Genomic DNA, 25,335 nt, shown 5'->3' with positions numbered 1-25,335 from the left:
AGTAAACTAAGGGCTAAACTCCACAAGAAAAGGGGAAAAATTCTCTGGAGGCCCAGGAGATCAATAGCCACCATAACTTGAATAATGTGGATAATTGTTATAATATATTAACTTCAAAGAAGGAGATTTTCCACATGAAGAGATAGCATGGTAAAGTGGCTAAAGATACAACCTTATGAGTCAGGAAGATAAGAGTTTAAATCTAGACTAAGAAAAGTCTAACCATGGACAAATCACGTAATTTCTCAGTTCCCCATATAATTCTCTAAGACTATAACCAACAATGAGGGGAAGTTTCCACTCTGGCAGTTTTTCATGCTGATGACATAACAGGGCTGCACCTAACTGCCTTCCTCTTCCCTCACATTCCCCCTTTCCCCCCCCCAAAAAAAAAAACCTGTCTCATATGAATAGATTTTTCAGAAAAATAAAATCTGTTTTAAGGAGAGAAAAATTTATTTCAGCAATTTTTTATTGAATCTAAAATGCATCATATAATTATATGCTTTTTTAAAGATAAGAAAGTATACTGAACCCAATTTAACCTTTTTCTGATGACTCAGGATGAATATCATGGCCCTCAATTATTGATCTTTATAGTAGCATAAGAGTTTTTCCTGAATTTTCTTTTGCTCTCACCTCCTACTTCTTCAGTCAGTATCTCTCTATTATTTTAGCACTGTTCCATTCTGATTTGCTGCCTCAAAATTATTAAGGTTTAAGAAACCAGAAAACCAAGGTTGCTGACACTGTATATAAATTAAAAGATAATAAAAGTCTGAGTGAAGGCCTTAGGGACTTTCCTACAGTCAGGCATAATACCCAAAGCACATAATTATTTCATCAGTCTCTTTTGCTTACTTTCTAGTTCTTGGCTGTGTTCCAAGAAAGCTGAGGTTGCAGGTTGCCAAGTATCTTACCTCCAAGGCAAATGAGAGACTGCCCAATGTTTCTGATAGTTTTGTTGTCATTTAAAAGTGTTTGCATTTGCACAGTTATGACACTTTTGTTTATCTTTCTTATGGTTCTGCTTTGCTCACTGTATTATTTCATATAAATCTTACACTATTTCAATGAATTTTTCATCTTCATTGTGACTTACCACATCATTTACCCTCCAGTCACTATTCATTTTTCTTACTCTAGCTATACTTTATCTGTACAAAGGCTTTTTATTTTTGTATGAGCTACTTTGTCTTTTATGATATCCTGTCACAATTGATTATAAATTCATCCCTGATCCACATATATGAGAGATAGTTGGTGGAACAGGGAGAAGAAAAAAATATATAGCTTAGCAAATATAGTGCTATAGTTAGAAACAGAAAGACATGATATCAAATTCTACTTCTGATACTTTAAGACTATAGTTATAGACAAGGCGAAAGTTGATCTGGTAGAGTCTGACAAGATGACATGTACTTAAAATAACATACAAAGGCCTCAATACAAGTTCTTATTTTTTATATATATATATTTAATAAAATCATATGTAAAAAAGGTTATAGCATCTTGAGGTTCATGACATATAAGGAAGAGAAAGTTGTATGGTTTTGGAGTCAGGAGAAATGGATTCAAGTTCTAGTCAACACTTGGCTATGTTATCTTGGGCAAATCACATCCCTGAAACACAATTTCCTCCCCTGTATTATTTGGACAGCAATTTTTGAACTATGTAACTCAAAGGCTGTTGTGAGAAAAGTGCAGTATAAACACAGAAGCAGTGTAAAATTATGAGCTATTATTAAAACTTCTAAAGTCGGGAATAGGATGACATAGACCTAGATGTGAGCACAGGAGATTTCAAAGAGTTCAGAGAATGTACATCACCGTACTCTAAAACTCAATAGGATAAACTAATAATAATAGTAAAACACTAATATAGCAGTTTAAGGTTTGCAAAATACTTAAATATCTCATTGTATTTCTATTTATTTTAATTTTTTCCAGTTACATGTAAAAACATTTCTTTTGATTCTACATGTACCCTTTTTTTCCCCCTAATTTCCTTATCGAAGCATGTTGAGAGAAAAAAATCAGAACAAAAAGGAAAAACCATGAGAAAAAAAGAAAAAAAAAAACAGAAGAAAAAAAAAGTGAACAAAGCATGTGTTGGTTTATATTCAATTTCCATAGTTCTCCGAATAAAAATTGCATTTTCTATTCAAAATTTATTAGGCCTGCTTTGGATCAATGAATCACTAAGAAAAGCCAAGTTTGTCATAGTTGATCATCATGCAATCTTGCTATTATTGCTTACAATAATTTCCTGGTTCTGCTTATTTCATTCAGCAACAGTTCGTGTAAGTCTTTCCAAGCCTTTCTAAACTGAGACTATTGCATAATTTTTATAGGATAATAATATTCCACTAATTTCATATACCGTAATTTACTCAGCCATTCCCCAACTGATGGGCATCTACTCCTGCTGCAATTCTTTACTACCATAAAAAAGCTGCTAAACATTTTTGCATTGTGGATTCTTTTCTTTTATGATTTCTCTGGGAAACAGATTCAGTAGTGGCACTACTAGATCAAAGGTTACACAGAGTTTGATAGCCCTTTGGGCATAGTTCCAAATTGCTCTCTACAGTGGTTAGATAATTCACAATTCCACCAATAATGTCCTGATTTTCCTGAAATCCCCCCCAAGATTTATCATTATCTTTTTCTATCAGCCAGTCTGAGAGGTGTGAGATGGTACCTTGTTTTAATTTGCATTTCTCTAATCAACAGTGATTTAGAGCAATTTTTCATATGACTATAGAGGGCTTTAATTTCTTAATTTCTTCATTTGAAAACTGAGAAATAACCATTTATCAATGGGGCAATACTGTATCTTTACAATAAATCTGATAAGTGCTATTATTATTCCCTATTTTAGAAATCTGAGAGGGATTAAATAGGTCATATCGCTATCAAATGAGGCTGCATTTGAACTTGGGTCTTTCTGGATCCAGGTTCAGCATTATCTAGCTGCCTCGAAGTTGGCTTTGGATGAGTACAATATTCTCAAAACCAGAATTATGATGCTATAAACACTAATGTTTTGATAAGGAAGAAAAAAGCTACCTAAAGAGAACAATATGATATAACAAACCCAGCAATAAACTAAGATTTTTAAAATTTTATACACAGCAACAAGATTATACAACGATCAATTCTGATGAATGTGGCTCTCTTCAACAATGAGAGGATTCAAACCAGTTTCAATTGTTTAGTGATGAAGAGCACTAAACATCCACACCCAGAGAGAGGACTGTGAGAACTGAGTGTGGTTCACAACATAGCATTTTCATTCTTTTTGTTGTATGCTTGCAGTTTATTTTGCTTCTCCTTTTTTTTCTGGTTTGATTTGATTTTTCTTGTGTGGCAAGATAACTGTATAAATATGTATGCATATATTGAATTTAACATATATTTCTACATGTTTAACATATTGGACTACTTGCCATCTAAGGGAGGGTGTGGAGGAAGAGGAAGGGAAAAAAGCTTCAATAAAGAAAAAAAAAAAGAACATTATTCTGAGAAATGATATACTGCCTTCCCTAAACAGCCAAAAGCTAACATTAAAAAAAAAAAGATTAAGAACCATTGATCTAGTAATCTTACTGACTATATACAATTTTTACATGTTTCATGTGTTAACATGTTTACATGTTATCAGTAAGATCCCTGATTTCATCATTTGGAAAGGTTTCATATAATAGCATAATAGCTTTTTTTTTTTTTTTAGTGACATCATTTTAGTATCTAAATCTAGGACGACCACAGTCCTAGAGAACTCTTCACTAGTTGGAGACTATCTAGTATACTTTTCTAGTCACAAAATGTTAAGGATAATTTTATGAGCTGATTAGTGTCCAAAGGAGAACACTCAAAATAAATATTCCTTGAAATTACTCCATATGAAGACTAAGTGGAAAAAGCTGGGGATGGACAGCCTGAAAAAGAAAAGATTTGGAGGCCTAACGCATGTAACTGTCTTTTAGTACTTGATGGGCTGTAAGTAGAAAAGAGATGAGCTTTTTCTGGTTGATCCCAGAGGTCAGAACCAATCAATACAAATTTAGAGAAAGTTAATTTTAATGCCACATATGGTAAGATTTCATAATAATTAGAGCTATACAAAAGTAGAGTATGTTGTCTCAGAAAACTATGGGATTCCCTTTTATTAGTAGTCCTCAAAGCAAGGCTAGAGGAACATATGTTCTATGCTATTCAGACATGAATTAGATGGTCTCTAAAGTTCACTCAAACTCAGATTATGTGACTTCACTGGAATATGTGTAACAGGAAGAGGTGAGTCTTTCATGGAGTAATAAGAAACAATAAACAGACAATAAGTAAATACACTAAAAAGACAAAAAGAAGGCCTCAATGGGGGTTTTCCACAGAAGTTCTAAAGTGAAAATATGAACAAGAATATCTCTCATGATAAAAGATTATGGCAGGATTGCAATTTACATACAATGAAACCAAGAATCTTTCAAAGTAAATGGAAACACAATTATATCATTGACACAGTGTCACATTCATCTGATGATAGTTCCTAAAATTACAGGCATAGTAATTAAGGAAAAACTAGCTTCTCTAAAGCATGCCTTTCAAATAAACCATTTTAAATAGCGTCCAACATCCCCAAAGTGATATACTTAATTAAAAAGCTGTAAACTTGACTTCCAAATTCATATCTTTTGGCATAATTAAAATCCTTATTTAAGTGACCTATAAATGAGCAAGAACACTAATGTATGTAATTTAAGAACTAAACCAATTTATCTACCCACTAATTCTTATACTATTTTCACAAAACACAATTTAATTAAACCATATCATATCATTATTATCAGTTCTGAAGAAAAAATGCAACAAAACTTGAATTTCTTAAAAATCTATCAACTTACCTTCACTGCTACTGTCATTCAAACTCAAGTTATTCCATGTATGTTGTCTCTCTATGTTGGAAGTACATCTTTTATGTTTCTGAGACTGACAAGGTATCTCTTTTTCTTCTTCTGAGAGATCACTCCCACTGGAGTTCCATATTATGTCAGGAGATTCCTTTGAAGCATCAGATGAAGAAGCTATTATTTTAGAAAACAGAAGAAACATGAGGGGAAAAAAATCAACTAAATTAAGTTGTTTGTTGATCAAAATGAATTACTTTATCAGTGTCGGTTTATTAACAGAATCAAGACTTAAGATTCAATTCTAAAAACTTTAAATGGATAATATAAGGAAGACATTCTACCAGGATCTCATAAATGAAGGGATACTTCTCAAAATATAAACATATTTCAATAACATATAAGTCAAAGCATATGCCCAGAGTACCATATACTATAAGGGCAAAAACCAAATAATTTCAAGTATAAGAAACAGAGTAACATGAGGGAAGATACAGAAGTAGACTGTAAATTGAGAGTACAAGAAGGCCTAGCTCCTTATGATTCCCCCTCAAAAATAGCAAAAGAATGTTGATGAAGAAACAAAGTTCTTAGAAATTCTTTCACAAAAAACAATCCTCACCAAAAAAATCAATGAACAAACAAAAGAAGAGGTATTATAAAATAAAAATAAAAATATTACAAAATAACAGAAGGAAATATATACTACAAGAAAGGCAAACTAACAAAGTAACAGTCACACTAGCATTAGAAATATAAGAAATCCAGAGAAAAATCATAAATAATGGACATATGCAAAGGATTAAAATATTAAAATCAGTCCCCCACCCAAAACAATAGGCACAAAAGGAATTAAAGGAAGAATTAGGTTATAAATCTTGATAGAAAAAGATAAAATTCTCCAAAATTAAAAATACTTCAAAGGATCTGATTAATCAGAATCAACCAATGTATATTTGTAATCATCTGTGAATTAGAAGACACTCTTTACGAGCTGCCAGATTAAGTCACAGGATGGCCAACCTTTTAGTGATGAGTCTCCCAAATTCAGTTAGGCTGTACTTGAACAATAAAAAACCCAGGTCTTTTCATCTTAAAAGAATCTACCAGAGCATATATTTTGCGGCCATAGACTAAAAATCTATTGAAGAGGCCCTACAAAAGGACTTTTGGAGAGAAAATTATAAAATAACATCAATTAAAAGCAAGATTTATAGAATCAAAGGCAGAATGACAGGCAATGCAGCTGGGATAGCAAAAGAAATGTTTATAAAGACACAATAGTTGCCATATTTTCCCAAAACGCTGGCTATGAAACCCAATTTCTAAACCCAATTCCTAAACTTCCCAGCTGAAAGCTTTGAATCTCTCTTTTTCTCCTCAAATGTACATTTAAGTTTATAATGTGTCCTAAAACCCCTTCCTAGCTATCTAGGAAGGGGTTTTAGGACACATTATAAACTTAATAATAATAATAAACTTGGCAGCTATGTAAGGGCTAACATCAAGTGTTCTTTGGGGTTTTTTCCCATCTTTGTACTCCTGGTCTAGTGTCTTACATTGGGTGCTTCTCTGGTGCTAGGAGGCTTTAACAAATGTTTTGTTATAAAATGATTGTAGTCTCTCAGAGAATAAGAGGAACTAAATTCAGCTCTTTTCACACTTCTCTGCAATTAACCGCATCAGCTCTCTGGTTACTTTCCCTTGTATGCTCTCCACCTGATCCTACTCTTAAATCAAACAAAATCAGGTAAGATCTGATTTATTCTGAAATAAAGACAATAGGTAAAGATGCTGCTATCAGCAATGGCTAAGCTATCTAACTATGCTTTTCTGGTAGAACTGAGTGAAGGAGAAGGATTTTTTTCACTGAATGAAAATGTCAGAGAACCTCAGGTGCAATTGTTGTTTGTCCTTCGTTCTTAAGGAGGATCATGACATCAGAGAGGTGATGCCATGACATGCGAATAAATTGGATTTGAGTGAGGGAGAGTTGTGCAAAATCACCTGCCTCACTTTCCCTTCCAGAGCCATATGGGTCCAGTGGCCAGATATAAATTAGGGCAACTGGAAATGACCCTGGATGAAATGAGAAATCTTGTCCTTTTTAAGCTAAGATCTTCAACAGGTGTATCTAATGCCAGAGATCTGGAAGCCAAAGATCAGAATTTAAGCAACTTTAAGTTCTAAAAGATGTGACAGAGACCCCACATACAGCTGCCAACAAAGATAGGGTACTATCACCGGTTTTAACTTATGTAACTAATTAGTTGACCTCTCCTTAATTTCCTGTTATCTCTATAATGTCTTTTGAGGCAGGAAGGTGTAGAGTACATAGTTGTTATCTAAATATTTATTCTCTTCTCTTTTTCCTTTCTTTTCTCCTAATTTTTAAACTCTATGGTAATGACAAGAGGGAGATAAACGATCTCTTAAAAGCTATTTAGGAAAGTTAACAGACATAAAAGAAAGCTTTGGAAAAGGAGAGAATAAGGATGATACTCATTCCATAACCCTTCCTTCAATGCATTAATTATACACCAACTACTATCCTTAGCATTGAAGAAAGATATAAGAATGGTAAGTAAAGAATTTTTGCCCTCTTAGAGGAATTATAAATGGGATGAAAAATTTCAATAATCACTCAACCATAAATAAAGATTAGGTCAAGAAATCAAGAAACTTTTAGTTTATAAATATTGTTATTTCACTTTGTCATCTCTGGGGGGGAAAAGTTTATGTAGCTTTACTTATCTTAATATTTTTATTACTAATTTCTGAAAAACAAATAGAAGAAATAATATCTATCTCATAACAATATTGAAAGACTTTTATGACTCAAGACTTGAAGTGTCACGAATCATACACTGAGTTCCTCAGAGATAAGTATTCCATAAATAAAGAATAAAATCTTAATTAACCAGATTAACCAGCACATAAACTGAAAGTCTGATTAATTTAATTTTTGGTTAAATGAGAATTAACCAGAAAACCCTTGTTTCTACTTGTCTAATGAAAACCTTTATAAAATATAAAAACACTCTTTCATGTTTTAATGTGGTATGCTAAATATAATCAATTTTTTTTTCTTCATGATTGAAAATAACATTTCTTCTTAAGTCTCATGGAACTTTGCACTATTTTTATATCCAATTTTATATTATAGTTATTACTTCCAAAATTCGTATCTTCCCTATTAAATTACACCTTCTTTTATCCATGCTCTAATCTTGTTTATTATATGAAGAAACCGAAGTCTATCACCAGAGTGCCTTGTCCCTATTGGCTAGATTTTGCCTGAGTTTAGTAATAAAATATAGTGATTCTCAAAAAAAATTAATTCAGACTGGAAGATACAGTACTTTCTAGAGTGTATATATAAACTAAGTTCATTAAGAACTGAATTTTTCATTTTCTAAGGACTACCACTTTTGGAAGTAGAGAAAATTGGTCTGTAGTGACTGCTTAAGTTTTTGGCCCAAATTTCTAACCGGTTGAGTGCCAGAAGCACAATCCCAAGAACCTGATATTTGCTTTCAGGCAGATTTACTTCAGGCCCCAGGTCTAAATAAAGAAAATAGTCCTCTTGGGGCAGCTAGGTGGCACAGTGGATAGAGCACCAGCCCTGAAGTCAGGAGGACCTAAGTTCAAATCTGGCCTAAGACACTTAACACTTCCTACCTATGTGACCCTGGGCAAGTCACTTACCCTCAATTACCTCAGCAAAAAGGGGGGGGGGGAAGAAAAGAAAATAGTCCTCTTTCACCAAGAATATACAGTACTGCAAATATCTGTGGTTTCATCCATGTGGATAATCCTCCAACCAAAGCAGATCATTTTTTTTCCCTAATTTTAACAGACAATCTTCAAAAGTGGATATGGAAAAGCAAAAGAAAGTATCAATTCATCACCACTCAAATGGTATACAAATCCTTCCTGGTTTATCAGGATCTGCCTTAGCTTGTACTTAATTGGCATATCCTTCAAGAACTCATTCAAAGTCAGAGAAGGCCTTTTGCCACAGTGAAATCAGGGAGAAAAATTTACCTTCCTTAGACTTGAGGGATTCAAAGTGTTTCTTCATAAGAGCCATCTCTGTGGACAATTCTATAATCTGCAGACAAAAAGTAAGAAGAGAGAATTCAAATGTATATAACTAAGAGCCTACAATACTTCATAAACTATTAACTATGAAGATACAAAAAATCCCTACTGGCCATCACCAATCCTTGGTCATTAATACTCCCTTGGCTTTCATTTAATAGTACATTTGATCAATGATGTATTCTTCACAGCAGACATAATGATTCAAAACACACAAACATATTGGGAAAATACAGTGGTAAGACTATGAACAACTCACAGACAACTAGGTGGCAAAGTGGATGGAAAGTTGAGCCTGGAGTCAAGATGACCTCAGTTCAAATCCAGTCTCTAATACTTAATACCTGTGTGACCTTAAACAAATCACTTAATTTGTCTGCTTCAGTTCCCACAACTATAAAATGGGGGTAATAATAAGTTCAAAGGAGATAATATTGTATAAAGTGCTTAGCATAATTCTGAGAATATATTAGGTACTTTATAAAAATATTTGTTCTCTCCCCTTCCTCCTTCTCTAAGGCTCCATTTCCTTATCTGGATAAGGAGGGGTTGAATCAAATGCTCATATAGGTCGTTTCCAGCTCAAATTCTCTGCTTAGAAAATTTTATATAATAAACTCCCATTTATTCATAATCCAATCAAAAGAAAGCTTGCTATCCTAAGTTTTATTTACAATTATATAAAAATGATAATTGACCTTCAAAATGAACTGAATACATTTAAAGACCTACAATACATTAGGAATTCAGAATTAAAATATGTTCAGAAGAGTTTTTAGTAATATAAATGTTATGATTCTTCACTAATATTCTACTCTGAAACTTCAAGGGGGCATGAAGGTAACTATGCCAAAGGCCATGCCAGAAAAATGCAAGGTGAGACAAATCCTACCACTGATAGTAACTGGCGATGTACAAAACCATAGGCTTATTACCAAAAGTTAAGTTTGGCTGATAGGTCCATCACCAAAAAGTTGACAAGGAAGCAATTTTTTTATTCATCAAAACATAATATATAGAGATGTTGAGATCTGCATCAAGGAAGTACTACCCACATTAATGAAAAGATATGATAGTTCTAAACAATTTAAGATCATCTTACCATGTTGTAATTCTTTAAAAGCTACCACATATATTATACATAGATTTCCAAATATCAGCAATAAGTACTGAATATTCAATTAGCTATAACATCACACTAAACAATATTCTGAATAAAGACAGTTACTATAAATAAAACTTTTTATGTAAAACTAAAGTACTTCAAAGAGTGAAGAGGATACAAGGGGGGGGGGGCGGAAATCAATTATTCAGTTGATTATAGTTATTATTTTACCGCACTTTATATAGTTATTTCCTCATGAGTACTACATACAGAAAAAATAGTACAAATATTACCATCCAAATTTTCCAGATTAGAAATCTAAGGCTCAAAGGCTTGCCCAATGAAAGTTATACAACTATTGAGTGGACCAGCAAATATAAATGGAACTCAATTACCTGACTTCCAAGTTCAATGTTCCCACTCCTGTGCACTACAAAAAGTTTATCGTGGCAGAGCCATTTTTATAAATCAAACTAAATTAGATTATGTCTCTTAACTAGCACAGTAGTTCTCATTCTTAACACCTTGATTTTTTGGTTTTTGTCTGAAAACTCTCTGGTTTCTAGTCTCAAACTTAATGCTCAAAAATACCCATCAGTCCAGGATTGTTAGATATAGGAAAAGATAGAGATTTGAAGATGGAAACTAGAGGAACTACAATAATCCTCTGCATTGAATAATTGACAATTCAAGGCAAAATAAACACTCCCTGGAGCAGAACCCCTCAACAGAAACCCTGGAGAAGACTGTCAGAATAGACTACAACACAGGAATTAATGTTATAGGCAAATATGCAATTCTATAATTCCACAACTGAGTGGAATCTTTCAACCCAAATTGTAACTTCTTCCAAAAGAAGATAGACAAATGCTAGAAGAAGACATTCTAAAAAGCCCTGAAGACTAAAGATAAAGCCCTAAGGTAAAGAGCATAAATACCACTCCAGGTAAAGAGAGAAGCAACAGATACCAGAATACATTCTTGTTTCAATTTCCTTTACTTTTCTATTTTTGTGGCCTAATGTAATTTCCCAGTTTTTAAAATTCCACATGAAAAGATCACTGTATTCAAATAGAATCATATGAGGAAAAGGAAAAGTCAGGTTTATTATGTCAACTGAGATATGAATTATAAAAATTTTAAAATGTACAACCCCCCAGGATAGTAGCTATATTGGGGTTTTGTCCTAAACTATACTCAACTCAAAAACTGAACCAAATTCTCAAAGATTTAAAGCTTGAAAGGAGAGTAGAAGCCATCTAATCCAACCCTTTCATTTTAGATTAAAAAGCTGACCCCCAGGGACTTGCACCAGGCAATAAGTGGCTAAATTGGAAAAGGGATTTGAGTTCCATGATTTCCAGTTCAACATGCTGCATCAGGATTCCTTCCACTGCAACATGCTGGAAAACCATCTCTGAGCTTTAAGGAGAGTAATGTGAAAAGACTTTTACCGGTGGCACAGAATCACTTTGAAAGCCATCACCACACCTCAGCCATGCTTTGGAGAGGGATGTATTTGACGTAGGTGTCCCAGCATCTTCTTTCCTGAAGCCAGACACACTCTCTCCTGGAAAGCGTATGTATTCTGTATCCCATGTCTTTTTTCTCTGCAAAAAGAATTTTTTTTAAAGTGAAAACAAAAAAACCCCCAGTATCATGTCAAATAAAAAGTAAACATCAATTAACCATGCTAAAGGAGAGAAAGCAGATACACAAAGAATCTAAGATAGAGGAGAATCTCCAAATCATTTTAAAGAGTTTTTAGAACACACTCAATTTTGAAAAGCACTTAATTAACACTATGGCACATTATATAATTACACACCAATTGACAACAGGGTGACAGACTACATTTTAGATTATCATAGTATTTCTGTCCCTGCAACTTTTCCTCACTGAGAATTGGAAAATGGTAAGATGTATATTCTTTGTTAATTCAGTTGCTTCAAAAAACATTTCCCAGGTTAGCAAGTATCAATTTGGCTACATCCTACTTATTTATCACTTACTCGGCTTTTATTCATAATCAAAATTATTTTCACACACCACCAAACTTCAAATTAATACAAATGATTTAGAAGCATATCCATCTAATCAATTACCCAAGTCTGTCTTTGCCTAACCTCTTTTAGAGAGTCATTCTTTATAATAAAGACTAAGTTAAAAACAAACAAACAAATATTCAGTAAAAACTAACTCAAATATTTTTCAAAGCTAATGTTATATGCAGTGTTCCACTTCCATGGTTCCCAAACTCTGCAAAATAAGAAGCAGCTCAATAGGGGATAAAGCTTTGGACCATGTCACAAAAACCTAAGTTCAAACATGGCTTCACTATTGCAAATCATTTAATGTCTACTGACTCAGTTTCCTCATCTATAAAATAACGATAAGACCTACTTCTTAGAATTATCATGAGGAAAAAAATGATATAAATTCTCACATCTCTTCTTTGGGGTCAATCTTGGTCATATAATTCAGCAACATTCAATTTCGATTATCTTACTGGAGCTGTTGTTCTATCCATTTACATTGTTGAAGGAATTTTGTATATTATTTCTTTATTTCTATTTAATTTTGCATCAGTTCATATATATATATATATATATATATATATATATATATATATAAAACTTGTCCCAAGTTATAGTTTTAGCTTTATTTCCCTACAACAACCTATTCTCAACCCCCGAAACATGCCATATTCATGGCATCACTATTTCTTTGTTCCCACTAGTTTCCCTGGGGTGTAAGCCACTTCAGTCAGCATATTCAACACCTATCAATTCAACAGCTTTTTCAGTTTCCATGAATCCTTCCTTATCTGATTGCTCAATGTCTACTTCTATGAAAACTTACCTGACCTAAGCATAGGGAGCAGTCAATGCAAAGGCAAGAAAACAGAAGATGGAGGGTCATGTTCAGGACACTGTTAGCAGGCCACTGGTGCTAGATCACAGACTTCATAAAGAGAAGATTAAGAAAAAAGTAGACCAAGCCAACTTATAAAGAAGTTTAAATGACTTCACATTTGATTCAGAAGTGAGAACTACTAAGCTTACTGAAGGAGTTGGTATAACCAGAATCTCACTTTAAAATCACTTTCATATTGTGAATTTTGAGTCCTAAGGTAAATGAAAGGATAAAAAAGAATACTCAGTTGTCCTTAATGAATTCAAGTTATTTGGCTTAGATGAATTACATCTTTGGGTACTTAAAGAAGAACTAGTGGAAATGGCTACCAGATATTTACATACATATATTGTATCTAGGTTATACTGTAACACATTTAATAGGTATGGGATTGCCTGTCATCTAGGGGAAGGAGTAGAGGGAGGGAGGGGAAATTTTGGAAAATTGAATACAAGGGATAATGTTGTTAAAAAAAAAATTACTCATGTACATATGTACTGTCAAAAAATTATAATTATAAAATTAATAAAATTAAAAAAAAGAAAAAGAAATGACTACCAGAGTACCATTAGTAATACCTGAAAGACTATGAGAATAGAAGTAATAAAGGATTTAAGAAGAGCAAAGGTACTTCCAATGTTCAAACAAAGGAAAAACAATGGATTCAAAGATTACAGGTCAATGAGCATGATTTCAATTAACGAGAAAATTATAGATTGTACTGTCATGATTAATGAACATTTGGGAAAGAAAGAAATGATCAAAAAAGAAGCATTATGACTTCATCCTGACTAACCCAACTTTCTTTTTAGTCAAGATTATTATGTGAGAAGTCAAGGAAAACGTTATAGACAACAGTTTATGTAGATCTTAGCAATACATTTTATAAAGCATTTCACATTATTATTCAGGAAAAGCATGGGTTAAATAATTTATTTATTGGAATTAGAACTTGTTGAATGGACAATTTACAGATATAGTCATTTGAAAAAATGTTCTAAGTCACAATTATTAGAGAAATGCAAATTAAGACAACTCTGAGGTAAAACAACTTCATACCTTAAAGATTAGCTATGGCTAAAATAATGATGAATGTTGGAGATGTGGGAAAACAGGGATACTAATAATGCATTGTTGGTGCAGTTGTGAAATGATCCAACCATTCTGGAGAGCAATTTAGGATTATGCCCAAAGGACTATAAAATTGTGTGTACAAGTTGATCCAGCAGTGTCTCTAAGTAGGTCTGAATACCAAAGAGATCATACAAAAGGGAAAAGGATTCAGGATCCACATAGGCAAAAATGTTTGCAGCAGCCCTTTTTGTAGTGGCAAGGAACTGGAAATCAAGGGGATGCTCATCAGTTGTAGAATAGCTGTATAAGTTATGGTATATGAATGTAATGAAATGATGAGCAGACTGAAATTCAGAAAAACCTGAAAGATTTACATGAACTGATGCTAACTGAAGTGAGCAGAACCAAGAGAACACTTGGTACACAAGAAGAAGTCTATGTGATGATCAGCTTTTCAACAATAAGGTGATTCAAGGCAATTCCAATAGACTTTTTTTTTAAATCCTTTTTTTTCCCCCTGAGGCAATTGGAGTTAAGTGCAAGTTAAGTGCCCAGGGTCACACAGCTAGGAAGTCTTAAGTATCTGAGACTAGATTTGAACTCAGGTCCTCCAGACTTCAAGTATGGTGCTCTATCTACTATGTCACCTTCAATCCTGAAACAGCCTTACCTCCACCTTTTTACTCCATCCAGTAATCGTCCCATACCTCTCTTCCTCTTCACAATCCATCTTGTTAACTTGTCAGGTTAACAAGCACTTATTAAATGGGCTTGTGCCAATCACTGTGCCACGTACAAAACCCACTGCAATCTGGTACCATCATTCTACGGCTTTCTCGAAGACCACCAATGATTTCCCAACTGAAAAAGTCTGAGGCCTAAATTCTCATTAAGGCAGTTCAGTGGTGTAGTAGGTACAGGGCTGAACCTGAAGTAACAGAGACTCATCATCTTCCTGAGTTCAAATCCTGGCTCAGACACTTAGTAGCTATGTGACCCTAGAAAAGTCACTTAACCCTATGTGCCTCAATTCCTCATTTACAAAATGAGCTGAAAAAGGAAAAAGTAGTCCACTCTAGTTAAGTTTGCCAAGAAAACCCCAAATGGGGTCAGACTCATATACAATTGAACAATATCAACTTCTCATTCTCTTTGGCTTCTTGACAGCATCTACCACTTTCTGGTATGTTTCTTCTTTTTTGACATCAGAAACACTGGACTCTCCTTTTTCTCCTCTTAATCTCTCCTCTGCTTGATATTCCTCATGACCTTAAGTGAGGAGATTCCCAAGGTTCTCGAATTGTTCTGCACCATGCTTTTCACCTGCATTCCTGAGGTGGCTTCTGCTCTGGAGAGGGCTCCCCAGAACCCATATTCTCCTCATTTACTTCACCCAAGTCTGCTAACAGTGAGTCTGACCTGGACAGAGAAGTCTAATGGCAATGAACCTCACTTATAAGAAGATCCTCACTGATAAGTTCTCCAGAAAATTGCTGCAAGATCATCAGGCCTTATCACCTGCTGTGCCAGAGTCCTCTCTGGCACTGCCATCATCTCTGAAGCTGAACTCTTAAGGATCAACAGATTTCTCCATATGTTTATATATCCTTCAATCAGAATGTTAACTTCTGTGAGCAAGGAATCTCTTGCTTTTCTATGTGTATCACTAATGCTTAGAATTAATTAGCACATAGAAAGTACTCAACAAATGTTTATTCATCCATTTGGTTGCTTTCTCTTCTCAGAATTCTCTTGACAAACTCACACTCTCCTAGTACTTCAAATACCATTTGGTTGCCTCCTAAATCTTTATTTCTAATATTTTTAAGCTTCACACACAAATCTTCAAATGCCTATAATAGGTCACTCTATCAGTCTCAAAGACACCTCAAACTCAACATGTCTAAAACTAGGCATATTTTTTCCAAATAATTTGTACCACCTTATGAAATTTCCTTTTGTTGTCCTAGGTAACACAATTTTCCCAGGCTTACATCTTTAGGAGCATCTTCAACTCCTTACTCACACTTACCACATATATTCCATCCTCTGTGCCATTTTGGCATTTCTACTTTCACAGCAACTTACATAAATTCCCCCTATCCCTTATCTCCACTCTTGCAGTCACTAAGCTAGTTCAGTCACTCAACAAGCATTTATTATGTGTGAGACACTATGCTAAAGTACTGATACTACAAATACAAGTAGAAAGGTAGTAACTATCCCTAAGGAGCTTATATTAAATGAGGGCAATATAATACATAAAATGAAATGAAAAAGGATAGAGAGAAGGGAAAGGAAGAAGATAGGAGAGGTAGAGAAAAGTAGGAAGTAGGGATAGGATGAGGCAGTGTGGTTGGCAGCCTAGAGAAGAAACAAACATGGTTTCCTGGGCACCCTCCTTAAATGATGTTCTGGGCTGTTCTCTACAGCCTATAGAGAAACGAGGAATTAGGCCCTTATAACCTTTCATTTGGACTATTATAATTTTAATGAGTCTACTTGACTGGAGTCTACAATCTATCTACACTCAGCTGCCAATCATTTGGCACATCACTCACATATTCAATAAACTCCAATGGCTCAAAACTCAGCTCAAACATATCTTGCAATAGGTCTTGCAGCAACTCAAGTGTTCCTCTAAACGGTGATCTTCCATATTCTGTATGCATCTTGTATGTACCTATTTGTTTACCTGTTATCTCCTTCCATAAGAATGTTGGCTCCCCAAGGTAATGGATTATTTTTGCCTTTCTTTGTATCCTTCTGCTTTGTCTCATAGTAACATTAAATAAATGCTTGTTAATTGATTAAAATCATTATTTCTGCCTATGGCTTCTCAATTTGGAACTTAATTCACTATTTTCAAAATTCTGTCAATACTATTTCTGCAATAATCTTGGATTCTAGAGGATTCAAATGAAAATAGGGGAATAATGCAAAACAATTCTACAAAAATAGATGAGAAAGATTGTGGAAAAAAATCAAGATTATTTTAGCTACTGAAAAGAGGATAAACAAAGACTCCAAAATAAGTCCAATATACTTTTTTAAAAGTTTCATTTTTACTGACATCTTTTATTGTTACCTTCACTTCTTATTATATCCATGCCCTATCCTATGAGTCTTCCCTTGTTAATAAGATTTTGAAAGGGGAAAAAGCTATACAGCAAAAACAAATACACAGTCAATGGTAACAACATATTTAATACTCCATATCCACTGTCCCTAACCTCTGCAAAAGAGGAGAGGAAGACACACATACTTTTTAAGAAATTTAAAAAGATATAAACTAGGATAAAGCAACTTAGATAAAAAACCATAAACGTAATCTTCAAGAAAGTTATCTTATGATTTATTCTACACAGAACATCCTCACCCTTCCTTACTTTCCTAAATCCAAAATAAGAGTACACATTCCCTCTACTAGATATATTCCTAAAAGGCATTTTGCAGGCTAACTCTATTATGACCCTTTCTCACCAGAAGTCTTCCAATAAAGTCTGCATTATCACATGTTACAGATGATATATAGGTGATGCTTTGCTAAGTACAGACCAATATTTAGTTCTACATATTTCAGGTCACATGGACAAGCAACAAAGCCAAAATTCTAAATCAAGCCCTGATATTCAGTTCAGTAATTGGACTACTGTTTCATGTTCATCATTTCTCATGTGGCTACTTTCCTGGACTTTATAACTTCTACAAATTTGTAAATTTTCAAAGTGAAATATATTCTGAAACTCTCATCTCCTCCAATCATTTCCCTCCATCTGCAAGACTTATTCCTTCCTTCCACTAGGTAACCTTCTATCTCCTCCCCATTTCAAACTTCTGTGTAGTGTCTTCCCCATTAAATAACTTGAGGCACTGATATATCTGAAGACACTGTCTTTATATCTACAAGGCTTTAGCACATTGCTGGCACAACTCTGACTTCATGTTTATTTCTCAGTTTCCTTCTGTTCTTCCATTTTCCTATAATTCTTGCACTTTCTTCCAGAATTATTCCCAAATGTAGAATATGGACTTTTGTTTTGAGTATTTGCTGCATTAAGCTTTGTGTTCCCTCTACCAATTTTAAAATGAATGTTAGTTGATTTTTTTTTCATATTTCTCTAGAGGATAAATGAACACTTTTAAAAAGTCTGTGATTTTATTATCATCTATCTATAATGGGCAATTTCATGAACTGCTGTTGCCACAATTTTTTTAATCAAATAGGAGCCAAATTTCTGGTCTTCATTCTTCAAACTTTTCTAAGCTGTAGCTAAGTCCATATTTGAATACTTTCTAGTTTGGTAAGACCTATCTGTAAAGTACCTGCAACTCTGTTATCACAAAGTTCACGAATTCATGACCACATTGGTTTTAAAAGGTTCAGAGAATTAACAAGAAAGAGTCCATGGTAGAAATTAACCATGATTAAATAGGCAATTGTTTAAAATGGAATTTTGAGAACATAAGAAAAACAATTCTGATGGAGGAGGGGAAAAAAAGTACAACAATCTAAAGTAAGCAATGTGTATGCACAGGGAATTTGCGTAAGAAAATTCCTTTAAGGAAATTTTTAAAATGTTGCAAACAGTTAAAGTGACCACTAAGTGGCATCACAGTGCAACAAGCACAGAGCCTAGAATTAGAAAAGCACAAGATCAAATTTGCCTTTAGACTCTCAGGATGAATCTGAGCAAGTCACTTCACCCATTTGCCTCAGTTCCTTCATCATTAAAATGGGGATAATTGCACTCACTTCCCAATGTTATCATGAGGACAAAAGTAGATATGAAATGTAAAGTATTTAACAGAATATCTGAAACACAGCAGGCACTGTATAAATGTTAGCTATGATGATGAAAATAAATTAAATAGAAGAATTCAAACCCAGAGATGAAGCTAATCCTCTTTTCAGAGCCCACACTTCTTAAAGTCTAGCTCTATTACATATTTTTACTATACCTAGACCAGAAAAGAAAATCCCAAAAAAGGAAAAAAATCAAAATCTGAGTTTATAATCATAGGACAATGTGGCTTATAAAAGATCAAAAGTGAAACAAATTAAACTGGTTAAAGCACTATGAATAATTAAAGATGCCAAAAAGTGGAAAAGTGGTCTCCTGAACTAGAAGAAACAGATTCATTCCAGGAGTCCAAAGAAATCTGCTTGAGTCATACAATAAAAACACAATCTTTTTACTATCACCTAAAATATGAATGGCACAGACTATCAAAGTATTTTTAAAACATCAAGCTGTAATGAAAGAGTTGTTTAATGCACAGAACTATAAACAATCAATATATCTGTGTGTGTGTGTGTATATCCATCAGAATATTTTAGAGAGTGATTTTTGAAAAAGCAAAGTAGTAGAAATTTTTTTAAAAATGTCTTTCACCAGGAGAATACTTAAAAGAAATTGTGGTATGTGAACGTAATAGAATACTATCATGTCACAGGAAAGAATGAACATGTAGAATGAAGCAGCCAAGGAAGGGACTGATAGGAAAAGAGAGAATTATAAAAGCATGAAAATGATATATCTGATGGCAATAATCCTGACCCTGCATCTTTTCAATGGGTGCCTTCTATTCCTGTAATGATCTCTCTCCTGGCTTTCTACAAAGGAAGGGGAAAAAACAAACAACAAACAAAAAACCAAAACACCTGAATCCTATATAATTTCAATGATGAAGCTTGGCCCAAAGAAGAGATGAAAAAAATGAACTTCCTTCTCTATTCAGTAGAGATGAGGGACTAGGGGTACATTTACTGCATTTATTATTTAATTTGCACTTACTGTCAAATTTGGTTGATGTAGCATTCTCCTCTTTTCCCTCTTTATTATAGAAAATGGCTTTTTTATTAAAGGAGGGAAAAAGATATATTTGAAAATAAAAGCAAAGTAAAAATAATGAGCTAGCAATTTTAAAAGTTTTTGAACAAAAATAAAAGAGAAATAAATAAATAAATAAATAAGCCTGGACCCATTTTAGCATTTAAAATAATCCTTTGACCTGCATAGGAGAAAAAGCCAGTGAAACATTATCTGTTTACTAACAACACAAAGAAGTTTGATGGTTCCTCTTCAGAAGGGCAAGTATACCTCTCTAATTACAAAGTACTGTAACTAGAGAAATCATCCCTACAGATTCCCACAGTCTTCCTGTGGCTGATCTTAACACAGCTGGCATCCTAGCACTACAGAAAGGAAAGAAGTGATATACATCCCAATGAAATGTTTTTACTTCTACTTTGTTGGGCAAATTGCTTTGGAAATTAAAGGTCCACTTACAGGGGTAGCAATCTGAAGTCTGAAGCCATCAGCATCCCCTAAAAATCTTGTCAAAACCTTTCATGGTCACCAAATTTCTTTGTGAGCAAAAGAAGAAATGACTAAGGAGAGATGGTAGATAGCTCCAAATTCACCAAAGAGTTAAAAACTTCAGAAAAGGGCAGATATTAAGAAGGAATACAGTCATGTGAAATAACTTTTACCTAACAATTAGGTTAAAGAAAACTCATTTGCAGAGATTGTATTCTGTCCTGAAAGAGGTTTTCAGTGTCATTTTTAATTCAGTGGCAACCTCTAAACTCAGGTATAAATTCTGAGTGTATCTACTTTAGGAAAATAAAGAGCATGATTAAGGGAATGCTATTATCTCCAGATTTCTATTCCACAGGTATGCAATCAGACTAGTACAGCTAAATAATACACTAGCCAAAGGAAGCAAATGCAAGAAGGTAGGAAAGAAACTAATAAAAACCACATGAAAGATTGTCTCAATCGTTTAATTCTTCTCCAAGACATATAACCTCTCTAGGTGTTCATAACACTGCTTCCTCCTGGTTCTTCTACCTTATAACTGTTCCTTCTCATGCTTCTGTGCTGGATCTTCATCCACATTATACCCACTAACTGGGGCAATCCCTAAAGCTCAGTCTTGGGCCTTCCTCTCCTTTCCTTCTACATGATTTCATTTTATTTCATCAGCTCCTGAGTTCAATTATAATTTCTGTGCAGATAACACCTAGATCCATCTAGTTCTAGTCTCTTTCCTAAGCTCCAGTCACACGTTACCAATTGACTAATTTATAAAATCTATAAGAAACTAACACAAGTTTATAAGAAAAATCTTCATTCCCCAACATACAAATGGCCAATTGAATCCATAATTTTCTAAATTACATGGATAATGCATATAAAGTGCTTTGCAAAATTTAAAACTCCACATGAATATTCAATATTATCTTTTATTCTTGACTACCAGGTGAACCTTTGATTTATTATATATTATATTGCTTGTTCTTTTTTGATTAGTAGAAACTATTCATTATCACTTGAACATAATTCAAACTCCATACTAAATAAATTCATAATAAAGTGATATTGATAAAAGTGACAAACATTATTTTTGAAAAATAAAATCCAATACAAACAAAACTGTGTGGCAACAAGCACACAGTTTACACTACAAGGACATAGGAGTTTATTGAAGGGGATGAGGAAAAGTGACTTGGCCAGACCTGAGCTCTAAGAATCTGTAAACTATAATTTGAGTAGAGAATGGGGTGGATTGAGGAAAGATGTGAAGCACCTTGAGAATCACTTAAAAGACTATTTGAATAGTCTAAGCAATATTCTGAATTAGAATGGGATCTGCATGAGTAGTGAGAAGAGATATAGAATGAGAGATGATGTAAAGGTAGAAATTGCAAGATTTGGCAGCAGACTAGATATATGAAATGTGTGGCAGTGATCCTGGTGAAGATACAGGCAAAGGAGACTGAGAAGGAACATTTAGCAACCTCTAGATGAAAGTTGTTTTTTTGTTTTTTTCTAATGTTCAGTTTAATGTGTTGACCCAAATGAGATTGTTTAATATTAACAAAATTATCTAAGTGGCATTAAAATGTCTTACACACAAAACATCTGTAGTATGTGTTTGGGATTCTCAAATTGGAGACAATAAAATTGACTACAGCTATATATAACAGCAAAGAAATCTTAAGTAGCATAGAGATAGAAAAAAAGATTGGAAGAGACACAGAAAAAATATATATTATTTTGTTAAAATTCATAAAGCTGATTTTCATAAAATTGTAAATTAGGCCTCTATCAATCTCTCTCTTCTTTATTAATGAGTCACAGAAATCAAATGATTTGATCCAGGCCATAGAGCAGCTGAAACTGAAATTGAGGGCTCCTGCGTCTTGATAAAAAGTTTTTCTATGATGCCCATAATTAAAAAAAAAAAAAAAAAAAAAAAAAGTTTCCTTTTCTTTTATCCAAAAAAATTATTTACTATCCTCCTATTATATATAGGGTACTGGGCTAAGAGCCAAGAGAGACAAAGGAGAGTATTTTAAATGGAAGAAATAAAGTAAGGAAAGACAGGAAATGAAATGAAGGCACACGTAATAATTAGGGATATATTAGAAAGATAGAGTAAGACCAGACTACTGTGGGTCTTAGAATACCAAGACTAAGCTTTACAGAGACAGGAAGAATAATTTGGAATCTATTATTCAGGTATGTTATATGAGTCTAAACCTGGGTGGTAGTAGTGGAGGAAAAGAGGAAAATGATACACAAGTTGTTATTGTTAGGATTGGGGGAAGGGGAGAGAGGTGTGGTTACCTAAAAAGTGAAAAGGTAAAGTTTCAAGTCTGGCTGTCTTGGGAAAAAGCACCCTCAACAAACATGGGGAAATTAGGAAGCTCCTGGAAGGGAGTAAAGAAAGGCATAAATAAATATTCCTTTTCCTGACACAATATTCTGTCTCTTAACTTCCATGCCTCTTCAGTAGCTGTTCGCTCACCTGGAAAGCTCTATTTACTCAACTTTATAGGCTTCTAGGCTTCCTTCAAGATCTAGAGCTTATCTCCCACTTTCTACAGAGCTTTCTGGATCTTTTTTAAACTCTCCTACGTTCTATGATTACCTTACATCTATATCTTATATGTAAATAGCTATTTCCATAGTATCTCACCCCTTGACATGTGAACTTTTTCAGGGACTAGTTTTGCTTTTCAATCTCTATCTCCAAAACTTAAGTACAGAATTTGCCTCATAAAGAGGATTTAACAAAGGCTCAGATATGTATTGACTGTGTGACTCTGGGCAAGTCACTTAACCCTGTTGGCCTGTCTTTTAATCTATAAAATGAGTTTGAGAAGGAAACGTGGAACCACAGCAGTATCTTTGCCAAGAGAACCCCCAACTAAAGACATGAAAAATAGGATATAAATGAACAATAAATGCTTGTTGACTGTTATAAAGTAACTGAGACCCAAATATATTTCTACAACAATTTATGATCTTAGAGGGGAAAAAAGAAAATTCATGATCTTCTAATTTGTGTGTGTATGGGCAGCAAGATATATGTGGAAATGTTCTAGAAGAATTGCATATGTGTAATCTATATTGGATTATTTGTTGTCTAGGGGAGGGGTAAGGGGATAGGGAGGTAGAAAAATTTGGAACACTAGGCTTTGCAAGGGTGGATGTTGAAAACTATCTTTGCATGTATTTTAAAAAATAAGAGTTATTAAAAATAATTTTTAAAAAATTATGTTGAAGAACTCTTGGAAAAATCTCAGGTCTAGATCACATTTTGCTCTATGGGTTTCAATTTTTTTCTTTTCCTCTGTAAAATGGAGGGTTGATCTCTTAATAAAGTCCCTTCCAGTTCTAAATCTATAAAACTATGGGAACAGAAAAGCTTCAGAAAGTTCACCCTGACTTGTAAAGGATGAACGAGATGATACAAAGAATTAGGATGCAACTTCCACACTATGGACAAATGGGGTAATCCTTAAATACCACTTTAATTGTCTACTCTCGATTAATAACCCATTAGATAAAAGAGTTCTTTAACCTTTGTTCTTTTTCAGTCTAATGAAGCCTATGTACCCCTTCAAAGACTGTTTCTAAAAAATTGAAGGAAATGCTAAATGTCAAGAAACTAGTGAAAAATGAAGCCTTACAACTTTTTCTTTCCCAGTGTAAGTTCTCTGATCCCAAGGGGGTAGGAATTGTGGATACCTGATGTAAAACCTCTGGTGTGGAGAAAAGCAGCCTTGAACTTGAATTCCTTTTTGGATACTCCAGGGAACCCTGGCTAAAAGATGGAACTCTTTACTAAGATTATAAAAGTCAAAGAGCTTTTGTTCACATAGGTTACAGTGCTAGAAAGGAAGACTTCTAAGGATCATTATGAATAGTTGTGACCTCGAAGACTTCCTGAAAGGTCTCAGGGACCCCAGGGCTACACTTTTTGTGATCACTTTCCTACTCCATAAAACGAGGGGATGTTGACCTCTCACACCCCTTTTCAGTTCTGGAACTGAGTATAGAAAAGCTTTGGAACAACTACTGGGAAGGATGAATGAGAGAAAAGACTGCTAAACGACAGAGAAATTACGGGGGGCATAGGTCAAGAGATGAGTCAAAAAAACATCTTTCCATTAGGAAAGTGGCAGCACACTCTCAGTCTGGGATGCTCCACACGCAAGTGCCCCGCCCTAGGGCTCACAGAGGAGATGCCACACAACAGGTTGGAGGAGGAATTGTTCTCCCCGCCCCCTCGACCCGAGGAGCCAATGGAAACCCTGGGGCCGCGAAGTACCCTGGGACTAGTAGTCTCAGCGAGACCAAAGCAGGCCACGCGGAGGGGGCAACCTCCTGACAGGCGGCCAGCTCTGACCGCGAACGAGGGTGAGGGGGTGGGAGTGAGCACTTAGCTGGAAGCCGGCCCAGCAGGTTCATCGCCTGCCGATGGAGCGCGACCCTCGCTCCTGCTCCCGCCCCCATATCATACCTTCCGGCCGCTGCGGCAGAGACGGCTGATGCTACCGCCACGGGGCATCTCTCCTAGCGCCTCCCTTACGCCGGAGTGAGAGAGAGTGGGAGGGTTGATATGGAAGGAGGGGAAAAAGGGAGTTTGAGAGAGACTCCCCGGAAGACCGAGAGGCAAAAGGCGGAGCACAAACCAACCTAGCCACGCCGCGCCTTTCTAGCTTGGCGCGCTACGCCGCTTCCCTCTGATTGGCTCGTACGAGGGAGAAGGCGGAGCTATCCCAGACTAGTCTCTCTAGAAATCTGGGGGCGGAGCTCGTGTTTTGCCTCTCCCGAAGCTCCTGGAGGGACTGTGGCTGCGCGCATGCGCCAAGGTCTCTGTCCCAGACCCGGGACTTAGTTGGGGGCGCCTAGTGGGGCGCTTCTT

The 25,335-nt window shown here is 34.9% G+C and overlaps 1 protein-coding gene across 1 annotated transcript in view; it reads right to left on the bottom strand.

The window, feature by feature from the left end:
* Positions 1 to 25,114, bottom strand: part of SPIDR (scaffold protein involved in DNA repair) — a 537,804-nt gene extending 512,690 nt beyond the window's left edge. The window contains exons 1-4 of the mRNA XM_074277903.1: positions 24,931 to 25,114; positions 11,574 to 11,729; positions 8,958 to 9,024; positions 4,908 to 5,087 (exon numbers count right to left, since the gene is read on the bottom strand). Of these exons, the coding sequence (XP_074134004.1) occupies positions 4,908 to 5,087; positions 8,958 to 9,024; positions 11,574 to 11,729; positions 24,931 to 24,978 (451 nt within the window). The 5' untranslated portion in view covers positions 24,979 to 25,114. The remainder of the gene's footprint in view (positions 1 to 4,907; positions 5,088 to 8,957; positions 9,025 to 11,573; positions 11,730 to 24,930) is intronic.
* Between the last annotated feature and the right edge of the window lie 221 nt (positions 25,115 to 25,335).

This window comes from Sminthopsis crassicaudata, chromosome 1 (assembly GCF_048593235.1).
Source record: "Sminthopsis crassicaudata isolate SCR6 chromosome 1, ASM4859323v1, whole genome shotgun sequence".
Taxonomy (NCBI): Eukaryota; Metazoa; Chordata; class Mammalia; order Dasyuromorphia; family Dasyuridae; genus Sminthopsis; species Sminthopsis crassicaudata.
The sequence above is the reverse complement of the archived record's forward strand: the minus strand, read 5'-3'. Positions and strand labels throughout refer to the sequence as shown.